Below are 26758 nucleotides of genomic sequence, written 5' to 3'. Positions count from 1 at the left end.
CCCCTCCGCGCGCGGCGCGCTGGAGGCGAACGCGGGCTGAGCCGAGCGCAGTGGCCGCCGACCACCGAGCGCCCCGCGCCGCTCCCTGCATGTGCGGCCCGCGGCGGCTCGCAGTCCCCGGCAGCAGCCTCGGCAGCTTCGGCCGCGCCTCTAGAGGCGGCTGCAGCGGCTCCAGCGGCGGCCGAGCGACCGAGCCCGGGCTGGGAGACACGATGCGCCGCGTCCTCCGGCTGCTCCTCGGCTGCTTCCTCACCGAGCTGTGCGCCCGCGTGTGCCGGGCGCAGGAGCGAGCGGGGCACGGGCAGCTGGCGCAACTGAGCAGCGTGGTCGTGCTGGCGGGGGACAACCGCTCCGGGGCCGCCTCCGGAGAGGCCGGTGAGGGCGCCGGGGTCTCGGACGCGCCCCCGACCCGGGCGCCCACGCCGGACTTCTGCCGGGGCTACTTCGATGTTATGGGCCAGTGGGACCCGCCGTTCAACTGCAGCTCGGGCGACTTCATCTTCTGCTGCGGGACTTGTGGCTTCCGGTTCTGCTGCACGTTTAAGAAGCGGCGACTGAACCAGAGCACCTGCACCAACTACGACACGCCGCTCTGGCTCAACACCGGCAAGCCCCCCGCGCGCAAGGACGACCCCCTGCACGACCCTACCAAGGACAAGACCAACCTGATCGTCTACATCATCTGCGGGGTGGTGGCCGTCATGGTGCTGGTGGGCATCTTCACCAAGCTGGGGCTGGAAAAAGCGCACCGGCCCCAAAGAGAGCACATGTCCAGGTGGGCTGCCTGCCCTTTGCCCTTCCCTCCAGGCTTCGCTCTCCCTTTTCTCCCCTCCCCACCTTCCCCCAGGCGATGGCGCACTCCCCCCCTCCCCTCCCCAAGCCTCTCTGCTGGGGGGATGGCTCCCGGGAAGCCAACTTCGGCTTGGAGCGCGGAGAAGGGGCGCTGGGCTGCGCACAGGTGGGGTATGCGCGTGTGTGCCCGTGTGTCGGGGGGTCTCTGTCCCCCTCGCCTTCTTTCTGTCCCCTGCCGCCGACGATTGAATCGGACTTGAGACACACAGCCTGGAAGCCCGTGGCCCTTAAGTCTTGGATTTTGGGGAGGGAGCCCATGGCACCCCACGGATTCCAGACGCTAGCTAGCCTCTAGGTAAACAGGCGAGCCCGAAAGGGAAGGGGGGCGTGTGTGAGCCCGCGCGCGCGTGTGTGACGGAGGGAGGGCAGGAGTGAGTGCCGCCTGCAACTCGTACGACTCGCGAAAATGAGGCGAAGGAGGTGGAGAGAGGGGAGGGCGAGAACAAAAGCCTTGCTTGGAGCGGCCGCCTCGCTTTCCCAGAGCTCCGAGGTCCTCGGAATGGAGACCTCAGCTGCTCTCGACCCTTTGCCCCGCTCGCCCCCTTCTCCCGCCGTCACCTCTCCCTGCCGAGCTGCGCCCCTTGCGCTGGCTGGCGCGGACTCCAGGGCCCCGAGCCCCCTCCCCGCGCGCCCTCACTCTCCGAGCACCCTGATTTGCCAACTTTCCCGTTTGCCTTATTCATTATGCAAGTCCCAGCACGGGCTAGTCGCAGCAGATGGGAGAAGGCATTTGGGGATTAATGGAGCTATTTGCCTTTTGCGTCTTTTTAAGTGTCTAAATGGATTCGCACAACTCAGTAACTTTGGAGGCGGAGGACGCAGCCGCGAGCACGTAGCCCCCGGCCCAGGGAGTGCACAGGGGTGTTTGTGTAAGGTCCAGGAGGGCAGGGCTGACGGAGCGACAAGCAGCCTGCGAAAAGCTGGATGGCCGGGGCGCAAGCTTTAACTGTCCCCTTTCCGAGGCTGGGCAACGAAGTCGCTGTGTTTCCGCTCCCCCCACCCCCATGCCGGGTGTGCGCGTGTGTGTGCACGCGCTCCGTGAGCATGCCTAAAAAATCTGAACAAAGAGACCCACCAAAAATAGGAGAAGGAACATCAACACTTCACTAGTAATTATTTTCTATTTATACGCAGAGTATCCCATGAATTTCTTTCCCAGAGAGGAGAGATTTGGGGGGAAGAGGTGAGAAAGTGCTTCTCGGTTAGGGTCAGCCGGGAGGTGTGGGTGGATGGTGAGGTCTTGAGGCTCAGAAGTAAGCTCCAAGGGGATTCTAGAAACCCTGACCTACTAAAGGAGTAAAGCGCTGGCCCCACCCACCTCCTGCAACCCCAAGGTGTCCTGTCCTCAACCCCATCGGCCGGGTCTTTTCACTTCCCCGCAGTCTTGGCCAGTCCCTGTTGATTCCCGGGGTCTGTGTTAAGAAGGTACAGTGAGAAACGGATATAAGACTGCGGCAGTGGGTGTCGCTTTGGTAGGGAAAGATTTACCAGAGACAGGTAGGCTGCCTTGCAGATTCCGGTTAACTCCTGCTGAAATCTCCACCGAGCCGTTTTTTCCAAAACCTGCTCTTAAAGGAGGCCTCCTTGGTGGTAGGCGGGGAGGGGATGGGAGAGAAGGTGGGAAGAGGAGCTGAGCGTCTCAGGGAGACAGCGATGCTGGATCAAGCCCTCTTTGATCTGGTGCTCTGCTGAGATGCTCCCCCAAACACCTAAGGACTCAGCAGGGACCGAAATTCCCGGTCCTGTCCCCTTGCAGCTCTGTTGGGCGAAAAAAGACTAGCTACGCTAGTTGTGGTCACATTCTTCTGCAGGTACCAGGAAAGGTCTGCTTGGAGGCAGAATCTAGGGGTACACAGGCTCACCCTGAATAAATTTTGGGAATTCCAGAATGGAGTGAAAGTGCACACTCCTGAAGAGAGAGAGTTGTGCATTTTTACTGCAGATTCTAAGGCATGACTTTCGACCCTGGCTCCTGTTTACGCTGTTTAGGATCAACTGGAATGCTTTTTAAAAAGTCCTTTCACCAGAGGCCCCACCCTAGACTATTTAAATCAGAATCTCTAGGGCAGAGCCTGAACATCTGTATGTTTGAAAAGCTCTCCAGGTGATTCTAATGTTTAGCCAATCACTGTTAAGGAAAAGGAACTAACACCTGCTGAACACAGTAGTGGGTGCCAGACACTGTACCAGGGAGTGTGTGTGCGTGTGTGCGTGTGCAGCGCACATGTGTGTAAACACTTTCTTATTTAATCCTCACAACTACCCTATGAGATAGGTGCTATTTTAATTCCTATTTGCATATGAGAAAATCATGGCTCAGGTGAGGTGGCTTGCTCAAGGTCACACAGAAAATTGTGCCATCCTCAGTGTCCTGGTTTCAGCTGTGTCCGAGGGCAGATGTTTTCAGGTTGAGTGAATGTGTCTGATGTTTCAGATTGATGTTTTCAGGATCTGGGGGAGCTTCCTCAAATGCAGATTCTTGAGTTCCATCCATAGAGATTCTGAGTCAGTGGGTTCCAGTGGGCCTCAGAAATCTGCATTTAACAACCCCCCTGAATGGCTCTGAGATAAAATGATCCACTCTTGGGGAGAAACTTCTCTTGGGTTTGGGAATATGTTACAGGGCTGGAAGATGGGTGAATTGATCCAAGAGAAAGGAGAGGGGCCAAAGTGACTCTCTTATTTGCATTGTATTGCTTGTCTTTCTCCACGTGTACATTCTTTCTTTGATGTTGGGACTGCTTCACGTACCCTCCAAATGCATCATGTGCTGCTTATGCAATTCATCATTTGGTGTCCCATCCATGGCAATGGGCTTACTGGCTTTTGCCGGATGGTGCTACCCACCCCAAGCTTGGCATCAGAGAGGCTGCTATAAGGCAAGACAGCTTCCAGATGAAATTAAGCTGCTGGCCACAGCCTCTTAATTTTGGTCTGAAGCCGCAAGAGACACTGATATGGGGTTTGTTCTCATCTCACCTGAAAGCACCTTCTCTTCAAAGATATGAGGCATGTTGCTGATCCCTCATTATAAACTTTGCCCCTGGTGACCAGTTAAACTTATGTGTTCCAGCACAGGCCTCCAAGATGTCAGTTTGCAGTCTCAAAGTCCTAGGCATATGGCCTGCTTCATTCTGGGCTGATTAGGACTGAGAAAAGGAGAAAGACAGCAATTCCAGGAAGGGGGGAGGGGAAGGCTTGCATGTGATCTTGTAAGAACTGAACAAATGTCCATTTAGCAGCTGCAACAGCAGCCATAGTCAGCCACTATCCAGTGCAAGAAATGACTGCAAATGTTAGCCAGCTATGGTCACTAAATCATGTGGACATGTTTCGTTTGGTCTGCAAGGTGTTTCTATTTATGCATTTTTATATTAAAGCTTTCTTCAATTTTTTATTGTGAAAAATTTTAACCATGAAAAGAATTTGAAAGAATTGTAAAATGAACTCCAGTATATCCTTCCTCTAGATCAGGGTTTCTCAACCTTGGCACTATTAACATTTGGGGTTGGGTAATCCCCCCCCCCCCTGTGGGGTACTGACCTGTGTGTTGTAGGATGTTTGGCAGCATCTCTGGTCTCTACCCACTAGATGCCAGTAGCACACACCCCACACCCCAGTCGTGACAATAAGAAATTTTTCTAGACATTGTCAAATGTCATTGAGAGGCAAATTGCCCTTAGTTGAGAACCACTAATCTAGATTTTACAATTATTAGTATTTTGTTGTAATTGCTTTATTGGTCTAGTGCTCTTCCTTATTTCCTTCCTTTCTTCCTTCATCCTTCCTTCTCTGCCTCCTTCTCTTCTTTTCTTTTTCGCTGAAACATTTGAACATAAGTTGCATTCATTGACACTCAGTCTCTACGTCCTTCAACGTTAATCTCCTAAGAATGAGGACGATCTCCCATACGACACAATTTCACAGCATGCCCAAGAAAAAGAACAAAAATTCCATAATATCATCAAATAGTCATCATATTAAAATTTCCCAATTGTACCAAAAATGTCTTTTAGAGCTTGGTTTTTCAAGTCAGGATCCATTCGAGGCTCCTTGTATCTGGCTGTGAAATATCTTTCATCTCTAGTATGCACAGTGTTTTAAAACCAACTTAGGATCAGTTGCCAACACTTAAAAACCAGGAGATATCATACAGAAACCCAGATTTCTGATTTTTTTGAGAATTCAATGGGTCTTGTCATATCACACCTGTATTTTCACATGGCGACTATTGGTTGTTGCTGTGTGGTGACTGCCCTCTATAGGATGCTCTTGGGTTCATCTCAGTTGCCGCCCCCACCGAATTCACTCAGTTATGTGACTTGCAGCTCCCAGAGAGTCAGTCAGGCTGGTGTGAACAACACAGGCTTCAGTCAGATGGCCCAACTTAGCCACTTAATAGCTGTGTGACCTTGGGAAGGTTGCTTCATGTCTCTGAGTCTCAGATTCTTGCTGTAGGTTGAAGATTCACTGAGTTTGGGCTTGGAAAGCAGTTAGCACAGGACATAACACATGCTCACGGCTCAGCAACTATTACCCTTTGTCACCCTACTTATTATTGGAATTTTCTATCTCTTCTTGTCTGCTGAAGGGAGTGATGCTGTAGTCTGGATCTTGGTGCCTATCCTTTACTCTGCTATATTTATGTAGCTGTGTGACACTGGCCCAGTCTCCTAACCTCTCTGGACTTACATTTGCATCCGAGCAGGAGAGGTTAGCAAGTTCAGCAAAGGAGGGAAGGTCCAGGTATGACTGCATTAAATGCATTGTAAAGTGTTGGTCTAGGTGGTGTTGAAGAATGCTTGATGGTTTTGCACTTTTTCCATACATAAGGTTATGTGTAAATTCTCATTTCATTTCACGCCCCCTCCCCCATGAGACAGGCTCTGTGACAATCTGCTGTTTACAGAGGCACAGATTGCTTTCCAAGAGGATGAATAAGCCCCTGGCGAGTGGAGGAGTCGAACTTCAAACCCAGACAGTCTGAAGCAGGGCACAGGTCCTTGACTGCTGTGCTGCACTGCCTTGGAGTGTAAACCTGCAGGGCTTCCAGTCTTCTCGGATCACAGAGAAGAGCTTGATGTCCTGCAAACAACAGTACGTGGATCAGGGCCAGTTTGAGGAGCCACTGTACGATCAAGACTAAGAATGTTTTCTGCATCTGTCCCTGGCAGGGCCAGACCTCTTGGTGGTGGCGTTGGTGAGAAATGACCTTGGGGACAGAAACACATGTTTGAAGCTCTCTACACTTGAAGCCAGTAGGGAACACATGTCATTATATTTTCCACCTTCAAATAGAATCAGAAATCCAAGTGGCAAATTGCATAGCATAGTGTCCTGTGTTTTTCAAACATGCTTCAGAAGAGCTGGAGTTCCTTGCAGAAAAATAGCATCAAGTGATAAATGCCCCTCCTTCCTCCCCTTTCTCTTATCTTCCAATTTCCCTCCCACCTCCCATCTATCTACACATTTGTGGTTATCCTTATCCTGTGGCTTTGACCAGCCTCCTGGGCTGCAGAAGCCCATGCGTGCATGCCTATACTATTGGCCACGGAAAAGGCTCTAAGTTATTTTTTCTTGCAAGATAGGTTCACCTTTCTTCATGCACTGAGTCCTTGCATTTGAAAAACTAACTCTATAGAGGTATAATTTGCACAGTAAAATGCACACATTTTGACAGTACAGTTTGAAGAGCTTCGAGCCATGTTTACACCAGTGTAACCACTACTCTAGAAAGTTAACTCATGCCCACCACACTTGCAATCTGGAAAAATAAATGATTCTTCTTGTGCAAGAGGAAATGCTCAGGAATCTCATTCAAGTATTTGATGTAGTTTGGACATTGGGACCCCTGAAGGCTTTGAAGCAAGATACTAGGACTCTGAGCTCTGTTTGGAAATACTGGGGTCTTCTATTTGCTCACTGTAATTGGAAAGACAAGAGATGCAGCCTTTTCTTTTCGTTCCTCAGATATGCCAAGGTCATTTGCACCTTGGAGCTGTTGTGTTGACTCAGATTCTCTTCTGGCAGACTTTGCATGGCTGGCCCCTTCTCATCATAGAGGTCTCCAATGTCACCTTCCCTGACCACACAGGCTTAGTTGCTCTTTGTCTCTGCCCCCTGCACCCCTTCCCATTCCAGCCCATCAATCAGTGTTATTAGCTTCATTTTACATTACAGTCCAAAATTAACTTACTAATTTACCATGTACTGGTTTACTAGTTTATGATGTCTCCTTTCATTATCCTCCATAGTAAGGAATGCAATAAGGGATTATTTCTTCCACTCCATGGTTGTATCCTGATGCCCAGAACAGTACTTGGAACATGTGATTCTGTTTTTTTTCTGGTGGCTGGCCAGTACCAGGATCCTAACTCTTGACCTTGGTGTTATCCACACCGTGTTCTAACCAACTGAGCTAATCAGCCAGCCCAGATTTTGGTTTCTGACATTTGGTTTACATGGCATGAGAAAGTATCTCCTCATTCATTCATTCATTCATCCATTCATTCATTCATTCATTCATACACTCAATAGTATATATGGAACACTCACCTTATGGCTAGCACTGTGCTGAGAACTGTGAGAGATCAGTGAATAGTATAGATGCTATCCCTGCCTTCCCAGAGCTAACAGTCAAATATTAGGAGACAGGTAATACACAAGGAAATCTATAAGTAAATTGATACTAAGCTGAACCCTACAAAATTGCCAGTGTTCATTCATTTGCAACCTCAAAAATGGCAATGCTTCAGCATAATTGTTCTGAACTGGGTTAAAGGATATTAAGGAAAAATGTAGATTCTTCAGTGAGGTACCTGTATTAGGGTTCTCCAGAGGAACAGAACTGATATATCAAGAGATTCATTATAAAGAATTGACAAGTCCAAAATCTGCAGTTCCAGTGTTTCTGTTCAGGTATGAAGGCCTGCTGGCTGATGGAGAATCAGGAAGAGCTGACGTCCTAGCTCAAAGGGCATCAGGCAGGAGAATTCTCTCTTACTCAGGGAAGGTCAGCCTTTTGTTCTCTGCAGGCCTTCCACTGATTGGACGAGGCCCACTCATATTAGGGAGGGCAATCTGTTTTACCCAGTTTACTGATTTAAATGTGAATCTCATTCAAGAACACCCTCACAGAAACACCCAGATCAATTTTTGATTAAATGTCTGGGCACCCTGTGGCCAAATTGAGTAGACACATAAAACCAACCATCACAGTACCCTTGGGATCTTGCTACTTAGATGTGGCCTGTGGACCAGAAGTATCTTCATCACCTGGGAGCTTGAGCAGAATCTCAGCATTTTATCACTGCATTTTAATGAGATCCTCAGGTAATCTGAATGCACATTCATGTCTGAGACACACAGACTATGTGCTACAAACAAATGCCAAATCCATACGTATTTGGTTTATGGCACATAGTTGTTTCTTCCCGTTGCTGAGTTAAATTTTTTTGATAATTCTCTGTTTATAAACTGTTTTTCATACACACCCCAATATATGCACATTTGTTTTACTATGAAGTATATGAATTTTGAGGCACATTAAAAGGCATGTGTAAGAACAAAAATTTCAAACTGAGCTAAAGGTGAAATAAATATTACTTTAAAATCTGTTGCTAATTGTGATGACTTCAAACTATCGTTAACTAATATCTCAAAGTGTAATGTACACTGAGGATGAAGTTCATGATTAATAAATAAATCCATATTTTGAGTATTCCTCATGAGAGTTTTGATTGTTTTTGGTTGACTTCATTTGGATCTAATAGTTCATCGTTGTATTAACCTTGTGAGAAGCTGTCGAAGAGGGGAGAGTCAATTCTAATGTTTTGTTGTGTTTGCATCATCAGCACTATCTTCTGGCTGTGGTTTTGTTAAGAGGGGTATTTTTTAAGCCACATAACTGCGGTGATAGTTAGCATAGTCAAAAGTAGATAATTTAATCTGTACATCCCCTTCAGGGGCACATACAACTGAAATACAGGTATGTCCCAGTGAGGATACCACTGGTTGTCACCTTCTTTGGTCCAAGGTTCCTGATTCCTGCCATCTGACGTGGGTGTTCCAAGCGTGGGTACCAGCATCAATACATGTAATAAATTGATTTCTCATTTTTGATGACTAAGGATACATAGAAGTTCTGACATTTCTGTCCCCCACACAGAATCATTTAATGCAGTCCTTGGAGTGAGCAAACCATACTTTGGAGACTTCCTGTCCAGGAAATGGAGGTCCCTAAGAATCATTGTCTCCACTGTATGCTCTGGGGAGGTCTGCACTGGGGAAAAGCATCCTAGAGCTTTTCGTCAGGAATTTCACAAATTTTGGCACTCCGGAGAAGCCCAGGGGGTCTGCAGATGGCACTGCTGACCAAGTTCATGGTAGCCATCCTGATTATTTACTTTGCTATTCTCTTAAAAGCCTGAATATTTTGGAATTTTGGGGGGTACTCCTTAGAGAATCTGATGAAAGCTCCTTGCTGAAAAAAAAATGCACAAACAAAATTTCCATTCAATTTCAGAGCAGTTCAGCAATCCCCTGATGCTCAGGATGAAGAACCCATTTAGAATGGAAAAAGGCAAGTTAGATGAGGGCAGCCCCTCAAAACTTTCTTTCCCTGAAGCCCCTTGGAGTTTCAGATGCTGCTTACAGCACAGAGGTAGGAAGGAGCCTAAACTTTGATTTTAAAGACGTTCAGGCCTGCACCTGCACTCAGTCCCTCCACTGATGAGCTGGGTGAACTTGGGCAGGATCTCACTCTGTAAAGTGGGTGTGATAATCCACATGTTGTAATGCAGCTCTCCTCGTTTGCTCTATTCCAGCTTTACTGGCCTTCCTCCTTGTTCTTCAAATACCAGAGCACTTCAAAAAGTTCAGAGGAAGATCGGTATTATCTTTCAATTCTATTTTTCCATGAACTTTGAGAAGTACACTTGTAGCTGAGCCTTTTCCTGCCTCAGGGCCTTTGCACATGCTCTTCTCACTGCCTGGAAAGCTGTTTTCATTATTTTCACATGTGACCAACTCCTCACCATTCAGGGCTCAACTCGAATTTCATCTACTTAGGAAGGCTTTTCCTGATCTCCCGATATTTTTCTTTCTCTCACTTTGTTTAGAATTTCTTATGAGTATAAAACTTGGTGGTTTTAGTATATTCACAAAGTTGTGCAACTATCATCACTATGTACAGTCCACTATCTAATCATACTAAGGTTTTTATCACCCTAGAAGCAAACCCTATACCCACTAGAAGTCAATTCCCATTCCCCTCCCCCACTCCAAACCCCTGGCAACCATAAATCTACTTTCTGTCTTTATGGATTTGTCTATTCTGAACATTTGGTATAAATGGAATCCTACAATGTGTGGCTTTTTGTCTGGCTTCTTTTTGTTTTCAAGTTTCATTCATGTTGTAGCAGGTATCTGTGCTTCAATCCTTTTCATGGCTGAATAATTTTCCCTGTCATGTAACATTTTGTACATCTGTTCATAAGGCAATGCACACCTGGGTTGTTACCACTTTTTGGCTATTGTGAAAAAAGCTGCTAGATGCCAGTTTCTCCTGATCGTATTACTCTTTATTTATTTACTAATTTGCAGCCCTTGTTTATTTATCTAATGTTTAGTTTTTATCCTCTCCCATAGACTATAAGTTCAGGAAGAGTTCTTCTTGAACACTGCTGTATCCCAAGAGCCTTGCACAGTGCATGGCATATAGTAGACAATAAATATTTGGTGGACGAACGAGTGAATGAGAGCTGTTTTTATTCTCTTCTGTTTTACAGGACTCAGTCTTTCCCTCTAATTCATGTGGGATACTCATTGTGTTGACTTGGGTCTCTCTTGCATCTGAATATTCTCAATAGCTGTGGTTCTTGCCCCATTGCCCAATTGCCCTGTGATCAATCATTCCCTCAAGCGCGGGCCTTCTGTTGCCCTCACACAGTCTCAAACGTGGATGTGTGGTGACTCACATGGAAGGCTTGTGAAAACACAGATTTTGGGAGCCCCAACCCTGGAGTTTCTGACTCAGTACTTCTGGACAGATCTCAAAATTTGCATCGTTAGGTTCTCAGGTGACGCAGATGCTGCTGGTGGGCAGACCACTGTTTTGAGGATTACTGCCCCAGTGGGGTAGATTTCAGCAGACAGGCTGTGCCTGCTGAGTTCATGGGTGGTCTTTGTGGGCTTCTTCCAAACAGTTTTTCCGCCTTTGTCTCTATGTGGACTCAGAGGGTCCTGGTTAGCTAAGGGCATCTGCGTATATCTTAAAACATGGCACTATCAGTTGTGGGTAAAGTTCTCTGGAGAAACTCTCCCTCGTCCAAGAGGAGGCCTGTGTGGGGATGATTACTGCAGTGTTGTTTATAGGGGCCAGGGAGTTGGTGACCATCTAGATGTCTGTAATTATGGAAATGATAAATAGAGTTGGTCTGCTGGTTTACAATGAAGCAACTGGATGTTGGCATTCATTCTGATTGGCCAGTTCTCTGTCATACTAGTAGTTGTGTGTTGAGACTCTTACCACTGCAAGGAAGTGCAATAAGGGGGTTGCATATGAAGGGACACCATGCAGTGGTAGCAACGGTGAAAGAGATTCACATCCAGCAATATGGCTAGCTCTCATGTTGTATGAACAAAGGAAGAAACAGAATGAGGTTTTTTAAAAAAATACCATTCATGCAGAAGTTACACACATATACAATAATACGTACAATATTATACGTCTTTCAAGGATGCTCATATATCTAAATAAACATGGGATGGAGGTAGATAAAAATAAACGAAGTGTTGGTGAAACTTAAGTGTGATTGATATCTGTTTGACAGGTATCTATCTTTGCTTTGTTCTATGTGCAAACACTGAACTTCTTTCCTAAGTTTACACGTAATTGTGAAGGTCACTGTTATGTGTTGAATTATGTTCTTTCCCCCGTGCTTCCCCAAAAATGTTCTGGTTCAAATCCCTGCACCCCACCTCAATGACTGTGTGACCTTGAGCGGCTTCATCCACCTCTCTGAGGCTTTGTTGAGTCAAGGCATGTAATGTGATTAGCATAGTTCCTGGCTTATGGTAAGTACTCAATAATTATTAGCTGATGTTGCTAATATTGGGCCATTGCTGTACAGGAAGTGTTGTTGGTATCTAGTGTTAGATATAGAGAGCCAGGGGGTGTGGACACGTTACACATCTTCATCATTTAATACTCTCAACAACTCCATGGGGTAGATAGTGCTGTTATTATACAGCATTTGTGAGAAGAATGTGGATTACTCTGTGTGAAGTCCCTATGTAAGCACTAATTGCAGTGATTTTATGTGTTTCTTATGTTTATCAACACCCCACCCCTAATTAGAATGGTGGTTCTGTGGATTAAATGGCCTTGTCTTTTATTCACAAGCACAGTGCTCAGTGCAGAGCAGGTGCCAATCATTGTGTTTTGAATGAACAGATTTAAATTCTTTCTTCTTTCAGGGCCCTTGCGGATGTCATGAGGCCACAGGGCCATTGCAACACTGACCACACGGAGAGAGACCTTAACATTGTTGTTCACGTCCAGCATTACGAGAACATGGAAACGAGAACCCCCATAAATAATCTTCGTAAGTATGGTTTCATGAACAGTTTCCAGTCCTGCGTGGTGACCCATGCCATGGTCACATTGCTAGATTTCATGCTGTGCGTTTGGGTTAGTTAAGATCTTCTCTTTGTTAAGGAGTTCAAAGTTTTATTTCATCTCTTCTGGATGAAGCTGAGTTTGGCATCTTCAGATTTTACTTGGGGCTTTCTCTGTTAAATTAGGATCCACTTGATTGGTTTCTCATGGTTGGTTCTGTCATTAACCAGTAGATCGCTTGATTGGTCCATCTTGGTTGATCTATTAACTAATGGCCCTCTTGGTTGGTTCTTCATGGCTAGGCATTTAGTTAGCCAATGGGTTATTTGGTTGTTTCATCTTAGATAGTTAATCAGTTAGCCAATAATCGACTTTGTTGGTTGGTCTTGACCAGGTCACCTGTTAGCCAATGGTCATTTTGCTTCTTTGTCTGCCATCAGAAGTAGACCAGTTGTGACTTTAAAGTTTCATGATGTTTTCAATTAACAGATACTAGTTCAGAAGAATTATATCAATTTTTTATAAACTAGGGTTTCTTAAAAATAATCCACAAAATACTCTGTGTGGTGGTGGTGAGGGGCAGGCATTGAGTTGGGGTCGTGTTGGTTTGGGGTGCATATGGGTGATTCAACAGTAGCAAATTCAGTTCCATTTTTCTGTCAGGAAAACAAAAGCTGTATTTGCTCTTGTTTTTCAGTAGGTATTCTTCAGTGGATAGAGCAGACTTGGGGATCTTAATATACTCCCAAAGATTTTCTTTCCTTTCAAAGGTCTGTATATACAACATATATTATGGAGCTGATCCACTGACTAACGGGAATGGAGGAAAAATAAGATTGTGTAGTTTCTGACAATAGTGTAATACTGCAATTATTCCTAGCAATTATGTTTTCAAGTAAGCCCCACATTAAAGTAATGTGGAGAGCTTGGTTCGAAATAACAAAAGCCAGACAATTCAAAGGATACATTTGGTTGTGGCTGGAGGTTCCTGAAAACAGAAACAGGTGATGTACATTTTCAGTCTGGGTTTCCTTTGTTGAGTCTCTACTAGAAGATGCATGGGAGTTTTATTTTGCTGAATCATAGTTTTGGGCTTTTTGGCTACAAATTTTTATGCTCAACTGGTAGAGGAAGGTATCTGTGGAATTTGACATAGGTGACGTGAATTTGCTCATTCCACATGGTGATGATTTTTCATGGTTTTGGACATTGTTGCAGTGTGTTGGCAAAGTCAATGTTTACATGATTTGAAAAATGGGCCACCAAGTAGAATGTCTTGGGTTTCATCATGTTAAATAATTTGATGCTATTTATGAACTGGATTATAAGATGGTATGAGCAATAGCCACAATTTAGAGGAAAATACACTAGCAATTGGAAGTTTTATGACCAAATCCCATTGTCCCGAAAGATATGGAAAATGACATCAAGTGTGACATGGCAATTGCTGTGTCCAATTCGGCTTTGATAGAAATGAGCACATTCTCTTTCACGTGGCACTGGGAAATAAGTTGAACCTAGAGGTGTGTGTGTCCCAGACATCACACATGAGTGAATGTGATCATGGAACAGAGACACTGAAATGGTGTTGAGTCCCTGGCTACAAAAGGTGACCATTAACAGATTTTTCATTTGAAGTTTCAAGCTCCAGGATGACTTTGAAGCAGCACTCAAATGGAGTGACGGACTCATTGGAGTCACCTAAGTTTCATCATTTCACACGCAAAAGGCAGTGAACATTAATTAATGTTGGTTAAAAAAGGGACTTTTGTTTAAAGTTGTGCTGAAAATAAATTACTGCTCAGAGATGGGTGCCCAGGCACTGAGTAATTCTCTTGTGACAAGCTACCTTGATTTATTTATGATTTGTGCTTTTGGTCTATACTTGTGTCTCACTAATTGGTGATCTCTTACACCAAGAGAGAAGATGTCTTGGAATAGTCTACTGGGTAGAGCTACACTAGAGCATTTCTTGGTAAACTATAGGGGAGAATTCCAGGAGTAACCTCACAAACGTTGCCTTCTTACAAGAATTGCCACAATGTTAATTTCATATGATCCTGACAGGTTGACTCAATCCTTCTTTTCTAGTATTATTGTGATAATAAAAAGCATGTAGCCTTTTCACAAATTTACATTAGTAAGTTTATATAGCACATTAATTCAGTAGTTGACAGTAATAATAGGTTTCCTTGTAATGGCTTGTTTATCTGTTTATTGATTTACAGCTATTTATATATTATAGACACAGAAAACAATTTGCATGTTCAGAAAAACAGATGATTTGGGGATTTCATTGAACAGCTAGGACTAGATGACTGATATTAATTGGTTACTAGGGTTTTAAGGAGACAAGCAATCATCAGAGCCCATTTGTAGAGAAGTAGGAGAGAAGGAATCCAGTCTGAAAACTGGAAAATTAGACCAGTCCTTTGTGACAGCATTGGAATGTACCCACTAAATATAAAACCCATTTCTGGACACTGTGGGAACTATAATGATTTGCCGTTACAAAAATTATAAAGAAATACACATCTCTTTGTGATACACCAAGAAAGGCTCATCATGCCATTTTTAGGTTATTCTGCAATAAACATCTGAGTTGCCAGATTTGCCTGGGGATCCCATAGTCTCAAGTTAAATGTTATTTGCAACTCTATTCAGTGACCCCCCTTGACATTGCTATAAGAGAATAATAATCTCCATCTACTTCTCTCTTCTCATCTTATTACTAACTCTAGGTCACCTTTTGATCTCTCCCTTATGCTTTGGTCAAACACTAAGGGAATCGACAGCCAATGTATAAGTCTGGGTGTTTGGAAGGAGGGGAGCAGAGGATTTGGGTGAAGGCAAGTAGGGAGGAGAGAGATTTAATATGGGGAATTTTTTGTCAACCTTCCTTTATAAATTTCCTGGGGTTGATTTTTCCTGTGATTTGTAGGACTCACCTTTTTATCTAAAGATGGATTTTCCTTCAGCCGATTCTGTTCATGTTCTTTCCAGGCATTCAGTGATATCGCCTAAAAATATTTAGTCTGATAATCAAAAGGGCCTCAACCTCTTTGATTAACAGGATGTAGATTTCAATGAGATAGTGATTTTCTGCAAATGCTCTTCAGCTTCTGTATAATTATAGTTTGCTTTTGAAGGCACATTTTGTCCTTAAGTGCTATGCACATACTCTGCCTCCCCCAGCTCAGTGACACCCCCACCCCTTTTGGGAAAGGAGTGTAAGTGTAGGCTCCCTTTAGTGTTCTTAAGGATATGAGATGTGAGTGACGGTTGTGGATATCACCCGGATCAATGCTTCTCAACTTGTTTGTGTTAACAGCACATTTTTCAAACTAAAATTTTTTTGTTTGGAGTACTTTTTTATTTACAGAAATGTTGCAAAGATTACAGAGTCATGTATACTCCTTACCCACTTTCCCGTAACGTTAACATCTTACATCACCATGGCACATTTGTCAAAACTAAGAAATCAACATCAGTACATTCCTTTTAGCTGTAGACATTGTTCAAATTTTACTAGTTGTTGTTCTAGGATCCAATCCAGGATACCACATTGTCTTAAGCACAGCACACTTTGATAGTAGAATTTTGGTTGTGCAATATTCTATAATGATGTGGTAACAATGGAAAACAACACTAAAGAAGTCAGCAGCAATTACAAAGCCTTTATTGCCATAGTATAAAAAGTGTCTCTTAGTGTCTATAAAAACATCCACATAAAATTATTCATCTGATCAATGTTGAAATGGAACCAGTTGCTGCCCTGACAGCTGCCCATATTTATGGGACAAAGTACTCTTGAGTTCCATGCACAGAAGCAGCTCCTCTTTGGAATGGGGTTGATGTTGCATTATTTACCTTAAAGCCTAATCTGAGCAAGTGAGATCTTCCCTAAACTGAGAAGAAATGATAACTTGATGTTTCAGAACACAAAATCCATCAGAAAGAGCAATCTCCTATTCCAGCTCCCTTAGGGTGATTCCCAAGTAGATTTACAAGGAACCAAACAGCAGACCATGGCTTAGTTTGTCCATATTTACCAATGCAGCTGGGTTGTCCCACACTTGACTTTTGGAAACACTGGTAGGGAGATTCTCAAATATTTAAAAATTTGGGGGGAATTCCCTAGCCAGGGCAGGCAAAAAGGTAAATATAGATGTAGGAGTGTATAAGAGTAAAAACTATGTAAGACAGTGTAATATTAACAGTGACTTACACAGATAACATTGTGAACTCACAACATGTTGAATCCTCAAAAACTTGTTATATCGATACTATTATTTTTGCCATCCTAAGGATAGGAAAAATAAGGCTCAGAGAGGTTAAGTGGCTTATCTAAAGTTTGTATTGCTACTAAGTGGTGGAGCTGGGATTTAAACTGAGCCAGTTGGGCCCTCCGGTCTGTGATCTTAATCACTGCACTACATTACCTCTGCTGTGGGGCAGGTATTTGCAGAATGAGTAGGCCCTCCCCCTGGGAGTAGAAATTGTTGAAGGATATGCTAAGTGAACAGACAGATCTATTGGCACTTTAGGAAAGGGCTGCTTCCAAAATATGTATCCAATTTACCATCTGTGACGAGTCCTTCTTTAGGAGGAATAAGAACTAACATTTAGTGGGCACTTACTATGGCGATCAGGCACTGTGCTAAATGCGTTTAATGTATTAGCTCATTCACAACTCAAAGCAGCTTTCAAATGGCCTAGCTCATTTCTGCCTCAGGGCCTTGGCACTTGCTGTGCTCTCTGCCCACAGTACATGGCTCCAGGCCTGTGTGTGTCTGGCCTCTTCCCTTTTGCATCTTACCCCAACTGGTGCCTCATTAAAGAGAACTTCCTCTTTACCTCTTTCTCACAAATTACCCACTGTTCCCCATTTCCCCATTATTTTCCTCATAACATTTTTGTTCTCTCTGAAATTGTCTTGCTCATTATTTTATTTATATCTCTTCCACTACAATGTAAACTCCATGGGAGAAAATGACTTTTATTGTCACATGTGCACTCCCCACACTGGGAGCTGGGCTGGCTCATGGCGGCAGATACACACATTTTTGTCTAATGAATGAAATAGCCTATGGGAGAGGTATGATCATTTCCATTTTGTGAATGAGAAAACTGAGATTCATGGAAATGAAAGGACTCATCTACCATGATGACCGAGATTTGTTTTAAAAATACTTCAGAAAAATATAAAATTGTGGAAGATGGTGGATGAAACAAGATTGGAAAAGTATAACATATGGGAAGTCATCATTCTTTTCTTCCTATGTTTGTGTGTATTTGAAAGTATACATAATAAAAAGTTAAAAATTAGAGTTGTCCATGACATCATAGTTAATAGAGGAGCCAGGACTTAAGCTCCGATCTCTTTGACTCCATAACCCGGACTTTACTGGATGCGCAGGGGTTATCTCACGGTGGATATTTGGGTGTCAGGAAGGATGGGAGTCAGGACCCCCTCAAGGACTTCAGTAAGTAGAGTGGGTGGAGCATCGGTATCTTTTCTCTACTTAATGTGCTGAATCGCTGTGTCTTTTAGTTCAAATTATCCAGAAAGAGAGAATATGATTGGTTTCTGGCTCTCCAAGGGTCTGGCTTTCCCTGGATCAGCTGTCTGACCCCGATTCAATTAGTTGGGTGGGGTGGAGGGTTATTTTAGGGTTTTTTCTCAAGACTGTGGCGGAGCAGGTTCTCTAAGAAAGGTGTGCATGAGAAGACGGGGGAGGTGGATTGCTGCTTTAATCTTCGCTGGGGGTGGGCAGAGATGCATTTATTTTATTCAGCCCTGTATTCCGTGCCTAGAATATATACAGTATTCAATAAATATTTATTAAGTAAATAAATATATGAATGCATGAATAAATGAAACTCTGGCACAAGCTTGATAAGAAGTCCAGTGCAACCCATTAGCAGGACACTTGGAATTTTGAGTTTTGAGGGAACTTGGCTAATTCCAACTCACATGAGGAGGATTAACTGTGTTCCATGAAGTCACAGCTACCAGTGCTCTAGTTCCTGAAACCTAAATGTTCTTTGCCACAGTTGGGCAGACTAGTTGTTCTATTTGAGTATCTGTGACTCTGATGATTTTGGCACATGGGTTGGTAAGTTGTACTCATATAGTTAAAAAGACTGAGGGGTGATCTACACTGGATCAGCTAAAATACATTGTAGGTTTAGAGCAGAAGCCTGAAATGAGTTTGAGTGGTTTTAGATCAATAAATCAGTTTTTCTCTTGAGGTATTCAGTGTTATAGATGAGTCTCTGACATGTGGAAGATGTTCACCAAACATGTTCAACGTGACGCTGAGGTAGTGCGATGAGGTGGTCGTGGATATGGGCTTGAGAAGTAGACCGTGGGATTAGGTATTTGCTCTGTCAATTATTAGCTGTGCAGTCTTGGAAAAATTAATTTAATTTTTTGAACCTCAGTTTCCCATTCTATAAAAGGAGTAAAATAATATCTACTTTATAAGAGTGTTGCGAGGGTGAATGAATTAGCACATATAAAGAACTTAGCATAGTGCCTGGTGACATAAATATTGGTTGTTATTATTATTGTGAAATGAGTGAATATTGGTGCTAAAGTTGTCTGTTCACTAGGGGACAATGATAGAGATCGGGTTGAGTTCATTGTGCCATTGTCTTCACAGTGAAAATGTTTTCACTCTGTGTGCCAGTTGATAACACAATTTGTGTGTGTGTGTGTGCGTGTGTTTGTTACTACTAATGTTTTCGATGCAAACGAGAACTGAAGAAACTGTCAATTCCTTCCTGAGGAAATGGCTCAGATGGAGCAGCTGTCTCATTCTTAGCCATTTGTTCCTGTTTTATGTTTTTCTTCTATTCCCATTTAAAACACATGAGCTTTTGTTCTGTTAGGAATATTGATTTTAATATTTTATTTACACTGGCAGACCAGGCCAGTTGCAATATGTATGCCCTCAAACATGTCTTATATTTCCACCCAGAAAATGAGATTGTGTTTGTTTGTGTGTAAGCAACGGAGAAACAGAGCCCTAAATGGGGGAAAAAAATCACTTTCTGTAAGCCATCCTCTGGGTTCTTTTCAAAAATTGCTACTAATGCTGGCCACATGGTATTACCTAATTAGATTTGCATTGCCTTTCCTAAGTGCTTCCAACCAGCTGTAGGACTATTTGTAAAGAAAGCCTAAGTGCTCAACACAGTGTCTGGTTTAGTTTAAAAGATGCCAAGTTCTGTTCCTTCCATACCAGGGAAAGCCTATCCTTGAACACGTTTCCTCTTGGAGAACATTTTTTATTTATATATCTGGATTAGATGATGTGACACACCTACTATGTGATTGACACTTAGTGTAGACACAAAGAAGTAATAAATAAAACAATAGCATTTATTCTGCCCCTACCATATGCGTTCATTTTACTTCTCAAAACAGCTCCTGAAATATGTATTGTACCCACATATTATAGATGAGGAAACTGCCTCAGAGAGTTTAACTAACCTACCCAAGGTCACAGAAATATTTGGCAAGGAATTCCAACCCTGAACATTAACTCATGTCTGCCTGGCTTTAAACCTTGTACTCTGTGTGTGACCTTACTTGTGTTTTTCCCAAGGACCCACACTATGTCTCTTTTCCTCTTTCCCCCCCTTATTTATTAATTCCTACTAAGAATTGCTGTATTATACTACACGCATCATCGAAAATGGACCAGCTGAGAAAAAGTTGCCATTTCTGCCCCGGAGGACTCAGCTTTTTGCCAATTGTTGTCATTTCCATGCAGTCGACATTTAACTGATACCTACTCAAATCTCGCTGTGCATCAGTCAATGTGCTAGGAATCGGAGGTACAGGGATGAATGATGCATAAATAGGACATATTCTCTTGGAGCTTTCAATACAGTGAGGAGGTGTAAGAGTAAACAGGTCATTAGAAAGCAGTGTGGTAGGAGTAAGTCCAGGGAGCCATGAGAGCAAGCAGGAGGGCTCCAAAACATCTGGGCTAAAGGGGTGGAAAGAGATATTAGAACAGCTTTTCCTGAAAAACTGATATATATATTTTTTTTCTGAAAGAAAAAACAACTTTCCAACAATCAGAGTGAGGGAAAGCAGAAAATTTTTATGTATTGACTTTGCTCACCTTTGACTGAGGGGAGAGCTATTAATCTTAGAATATAGATCTTTCTTGCAGGTTTGACGAGTTTTATACAAATTGTATAAAGGGAAAAGAGGATTTTGTTTGGCTAGGACCACACTGCTCTTGGTGGAAAAATAAAGATGCCATGTCTGACAGGGGAGGACCAGAATTTCAGGATCAGCTTTCAGGAGTTGAATGCAGATTCTTTTCAGAGTACTCTCTCTGTTCAGCCAGCCTGCTTAGTGTTAATTTTTTTCTTCTTTTAAAAATAACAGCTGATATAAAATTAAGTAATAGAGTTAATATCATAATACATATTTTAAAATAGTTTATAATAAGGTTTTAGGAAACTGCTGAAAAAAGTTCCAATAAGCATTGTCACTAAAGTTAATTACAAGTTGAAAAGGAAATGCCATTACATTAGTCTGAGAATGCAGTTAATGAAACTAAGTGTAATCATAATCTGAATATTTCATTAAATGGAGGCATAAACTCATTAATTTAGGTATTAGGCTTGAAGTTGTGTGCTTACACTAAGACTGCCAATCTCAAGCAGTCTTAAAAAAAAAAAAAAAAAAAACTCATTTAAACACATCCCTTTGTCCCACAAGGGGATGCGGACCCACACTGCCCAGATCTGTCCATGGTGCTGAAACACGCCATGGATATAGTTGTCCAGTTCAACCCACTCAGTCAGAAAAGTCTATCTCACAGAATTTTGGAGCTGGAGGGAATTTTAGATATCATCTTGCCTTTAGTATACCATACTTATGCTTTCAAAGATGATTAAAAATTTAAAAAACCCCACAAGAACTGTGGATCAACATAGTGTGCTAACTTTTCAATTTTGCTAAGAAAGGAAATTAAGTAAAAAGCAACTACTAAATACTATCACCATCATTTCATAAAAGATATGGGCATTTTAACACCAAAAATTTAGGTAAGAAATAGTTCTCAAAATGAAAGACATTGCTTAAGTCAAATGAAGTTAGCTTCATGAAAAACTCATTCCACCATCTTTCTTTTTTCTTCTTCTTCTTCTTCTTTTTTTTTTTTTTGCCCCCAATAAGTTGAAAATGAGAACATGGACTTGCAGTTTTGGTTATTTTCTTGTTGAAATTTTAGGCACTGGCACTTGGTGCTAGGGATACAGAGATAGGCAATGTGGGTGTGTTTGTGTATGTGTATATGTGTGTATATATGTATGACTTCATAGAACTTAGACCATTCTCTGCATTTTACAAAGAATGAAACTGAGGGTCCAGAAAAATGTGTGAGTTTTCTTAAAGTTATGTAACCATGAAACTTGTCTGGTTAATACTGTTTTTAAAATAATTATTGAATATTTAGGACACACTGATCACAAATACATATTTACTTAGTTCTACAAGATGAACGTAAGGATGTGAAAGGAAGAGGCAGACTTCATAGCTATCGGTAAAGCACTACCTCACCTATTATCTAAAGGAAGCCCTTTGAAATACTCAGATACTCTTGACATTTTAACAAAACATTGAATTGCTGAGAGCCCATGAATTTGAAGTTGTGCAAAGGCAGCATGTGGTATTTGCTTTTCTTTATTGAGTGGTAACAAGGAATAGAAGAATCACCTCATTCTTCAGGGCATTAGTTTTTAAAAAATTAATGCATACATTTGAAGTCAAAGAAGGTCATCAATCAAACAATTCTTTGATGATAGCTGACAAATAAGCTGCATGAGCATGTTTTTAAAAATTTGTCCCTTATGAACGTCTTTGTTCTGCTAATCAGAATAGAGGTGGCTGGGTTCAGGTCCTGATATTGTTTCTAAAAAGCATGTTTTAAATGTGGCAGAATTGCTTCTACCTCAGGGGCTTTACATTTGCTATTTCCTCTGCCTGCAACACTCTTCCCCCAGATTTTTGCAGTGCTGGCTCCTTCTCATTGTTTAGGTCTTGGCCAAACTGTTATCTTTTTTGGGAGCCTTCCCTACAGAAAGTAGCCCAGCCTATGTAAAGATTCCCACCACCACCCCTCTCTGTTAGTTGCCATTTTATTGTCATCATAGCTCATATACTACCTAAAATCATCTCATTTACTTGTTTCATGATATACATGTTAGCTCCATGAGATCAGGGATCCTGTCTGTCTTGTTCCTCACTGTATCCCCTATGCCTAGCACTGTGCCTGGCACATAGTGGGTGCTCTATAAAAATTTGTTGGATGAATGCACGCTGTTAAAATATAATATTGGGCACATTTTACCAAGTAATTTCTAATACTACTTTTTCTTTGTCAGTTTATTGGGGTTTTATTTCTTGTGGAATAAACTTTCTGTGTTGTTATCAGAATTTAGTAAATGCCAAATTATGCACCAAGAGAAATTGCATACATTTAAAAGCTCATAAATATGTATTCCAGCATTACCTGGCAATTATGAAATGTCATGCAAAGGCAGTGTTTTCAAATTTCACTCCATGAATTCAATCACAATTGATTTTTGTCAATGGCATTTGCTTTCATTTCTTTTGGCTTCTCTATGTCATAGCTTGCCTCAAAAATTCCTATCCATGCTGACCCTCAAGTCACTAGTATAAAAGCAAGCTAAGGAGGGAATTGGGTGTGTTTAATATTTATGAAATGACTATGTTGTGTTGATATGGATAATAAAATAACTTAATTCTGGTGATGCAAAGTAACCTTAATAATCCCCTGCTTAGGATCACAATATTGATTTTAGTGTATTGCCAAGCAGACTGTTAAATTTCCAACAGCTTTATTTTACATTTAATTATTATATTTAAAAGGAAGTCTTAAAACCCAGAGGGAGGAGGTGGTGGGTACAAAGAAAAAAACACAACAAAATCACAGATCAATTTCATATGCTACAATTGGGCAATCATGCAATTGTAAGCCCCAAGCCCTGGTTTATCTGTAGTTAAAATTGAGTATTTACCTACCCTTTGACTCTGAATCCAAAAATGCCCCCAATATGCTGCTAGATCTTATAATCCTCACCCCTGGAGCTGAATCAGGTCAAGCTAACAAAAGCTCCTAAGAACAAAAGATTCAGTCTCTCGATTTTCAGTCAGGAATGCTCTGAGTATCCCTTGCCTCCCAGGATACTTTTAAGTAAAATATGGGAGTAAAATGGGATATATCAGGTTGTGTGTGGATAGAAGGGATGGAGGAAGAAGCTGTTCTTGCTTACCTTTCCCTGGTTTTTGACCTTTGTATTTCATTGTAGTTACCCATTCTATTAAGCAATCACTGTATGGGAGACATTTTATAAGGCATGCTTGGAATAAAAATAATAACACCAACAGTTAGCAGTTATTTGATACCTGCTATATGCCACATGTTTCAAATATATTATCTCATTTAATTCTCTTCATGACCCTGCAAAGTGGGCTATTGCTTTAATGTATGGCTCATGTCAGGATTCAAATACAGTTTTGTCTGACTCCGAAGCCCGGGCTTTTCCTTCTATCCAAAGTAGGCAAATACGTTTCATCTTGGATGCTGTCACTGATGACTGGCCATGGCTGCCTACAGTGGGGTGCTGAAGGGGATTTGAGGCCATATTCAAGCTCAGTGGGCATGAATACTGTGATTGATTAGCCATGTCTGCTGTGAGACAAGGACAGGAGAAAAGTGCTTGTATGCCATCTATTTACTCTCCCATTTCTGCTACAAATGTAATAAAAGTCTCTCAAAGACTTATGATTTAGTAAATGAGGGGTGACAAATATGATATAAAATGAGGAAATATAAACCAAATTGATGGATTGACAAGACCTCAAGTGTGTAGTGCCTAACATATGGTGTTTGGAGATGTAGTAGGTGATTAGCATATCTTCATTTAATGAATGAATGCATAGAAGAATGAACAGTTTGAGGTGTATAACATTTTATCCTTCTAGATTCTGTAAGCTCTTTCCCTGTGTCAAGTCCAACCACCATAAAACTATTAGCAGAGCTGCATTCCTTTAGTTTTCTATAGGAATGCCGATCTAGAACTGTATTTTTAATAGTATATCCTTGATTTTTTAAAAAAATCATGGTTGACTTACCAAAGCGAAATGTGAAGAATGCGTCTGTATTCTTGCAAATCTGCTTTGTTGCTTGAGATACTTTACATAGAGAATGACTCCCGTATTACACATTTATTCAATAAATCTTTTTCTTGCATTATCTAATTAGGCACTGTGCTAATGAACCAAAAAAAAAAAAAAAAAAAAATCTCCAACCTCTGGAGCTTACATTTTAGTGGGGAAAACTATTCCAACAGCCAGTGGACAAAACATTTAATAGGTATTACTTGTGATAATTATGATAGGGAAACAAGTAAGGGAATGGGAAAAGAATAATCTGATATGGCTGATGTCACTGAGAAACTGACAATTAATATGGGACCCCAGGATGAATGAGAAGCAACCAATCAAGTGAAGAGTCGGGGGAAAGCCCATTTTAGGCAGAAGAAACAATGTGCAAAGGCTTCAAGGCAGGAAGGTACTTCATGCTTGTGGGAAAAAAGGAAGCCCACTGGGGCTGTAGTCTGGTGAGGGATGGAAAGAGTAGATGGGGAGGAATGCTATTCAGAAATGAGAGCAAAGTGAGATACTAATTATAGACACTAGCTACAGTTTTTGAGCAACTACTATGTATTAGGCACTATGTTAGGTGCTTTACATATATTTTATTGTGCCTCAGTGCTTGATCTGGCCATCCAATAATGCTGCTCAGTGGGTGTTCCACTGAACACTAGTTCTTTGAGATGTTCTGTAAAATTAGAGTTCCTTAGCCAAATAAATTAAAGACTCTTAGAATAAATCCAATAAAGCCATTTACAACTGTGTTTATTTCAGTGTTTTTCAAACTGATATATCTATTAAACATCTTGTGTAACAATTATATAGGTGAAGTAATCTGGAGAGGAGACTTTGAAGAATGCTACTGTATTAATGTTTTCGTGGTGCTGTGTAATCATCCTAGGGTGACAAACTCATTACGTCCCAAGGCAATCCATTTCCAGGGAGACTTCATGGACAGAGAGTTTGCCTTATGCCCTTTCCAAAGTCATCAGCCAAGCCCCTTAAAACAACCTGCCAACGAAAGTGAAAGCCAAAGCCATTGATAATTTTCTGTCCTCTTCTCTCTTCACCCTAGTCTCTCTCATCCTTCAAGGCTCAGAGTGAATAGTTCATATCAGGGTGTTTTGGCTGCAAGCAACAGAAATCAATTCTGCCAGACTTAAGCAAAAAGGGAACTCTTGTGAAAAATATGGGTTGGCTCATGGAACTGAAGGCCCAAGTTTTAGGATGATAGGAACCAGGGCAGCTCCAAGCCTGGTCTTATCAGAGCTCTCCTGCTCATATGAATTATTCCAACCATTTTCCCCTCTTTGCACCCACTCAAGTTTAAGGTCCTAGGGGAGAGTCTGATTGGTCTATACTGAGTCACAGGCTCAACCCATGGAGAGGGAGGGCAGGCTCTTTGATTGAAAGCCTCTCCAAGACTGCACCTAATGAGGAAGAAGAAAGTCTCTACAATGAAATCGAGATGCTGGTCAGAAGAAGGAGGGAATGCAGACTGGGTATTCCAAAAGGGAAACAAACAGATCTCCAAAGAGCCAAGCAAATCCCTTCTCCTGCCTGATCTCTTCTCCTCTGGATTTGCATATGCCTTGATGTCTGTCCAAGTCATTTCCATACCATTCAATTCTACCAGCATCTGGATGCTGCCTGGTGATTTTTCCTGTGTTATCTTGCCCTATGGCTTAGCTCCCATGGTGCTCTTTAACTGTGGGGGTGTGTTTGCCTTGTGTCTGTCATTGGACATAATAATGACACCCATAGAATGCCTCTGGCAGGAATTGGCTTATGTGATCATGGGGAGATCATTCATGTGGAAGGAAAATCAAGTAATTAGGAGGGAAGAACGAGATGTAGAATGTACTGAGGGGAGGGGGATGCGAGTGGACACATGGGCACGTGGAGAGCATGCTCACAGAAGGCTGCTAGGCAGGTGGGAAAGAACCAGTCTTCCCTGGGCAGAGGGGCTATTATTGGGAATGAGGAGCAATGAAGCTGACTGATGACCAAAAAGTCTCAAAGTCCAGGTAAAGGAACTCAGTACTGAGTCTGTGGGAGTTCTTGAGCACATGGAC

At 42.3% G+C, this 26758-nt stretch overlaps 1 protein-coding gene across 2 annotated transcripts in view; it reads left to right on the top strand.

The window, feature by feature from the left end:
• Positions 1-212: 212 nt before the first annotated feature.
• SHISA9 (shisa family member 9) overlaps positions 213-26758 on the top strand; it is a 284010-nt gene continuing 257464 nt past the window's right edge. Inside the window, exons 1-2 of one of the 2 annotated variants that reach the window (XM_063101327.1) lie at positions 213-775; positions 12331-12458. In XM_063101327.1, coding sequence (XP_062957397.1) covers positions 213-775; positions 12331-12458 — 691 coding nt within the window. Of the gene's footprint in view, positions 776-5735; positions 5794-12330; positions 12459-26758 lie in introns of those variants that run through there. The other variant, XM_063101328.1, reaches the window with a different exon arrangement.

Source organism: Cynocephalus volans, chromosome 6 (genome assembly GCF_027409185.1).
Source record: "Cynocephalus volans isolate mCynVol1 chromosome 6, mCynVol1.pri, whole genome shotgun sequence".
NCBI classification, from domain to species: domain Eukaryota; kingdom Metazoa; phylum Chordata; class Mammalia; order Dermoptera; family Cynocephalidae; genus Cynocephalus; species Cynocephalus volans.
The sequence above is the reverse complement of the archived record's forward strand: the minus strand, read 5'-3'. Positions and strand labels throughout refer to the sequence as shown.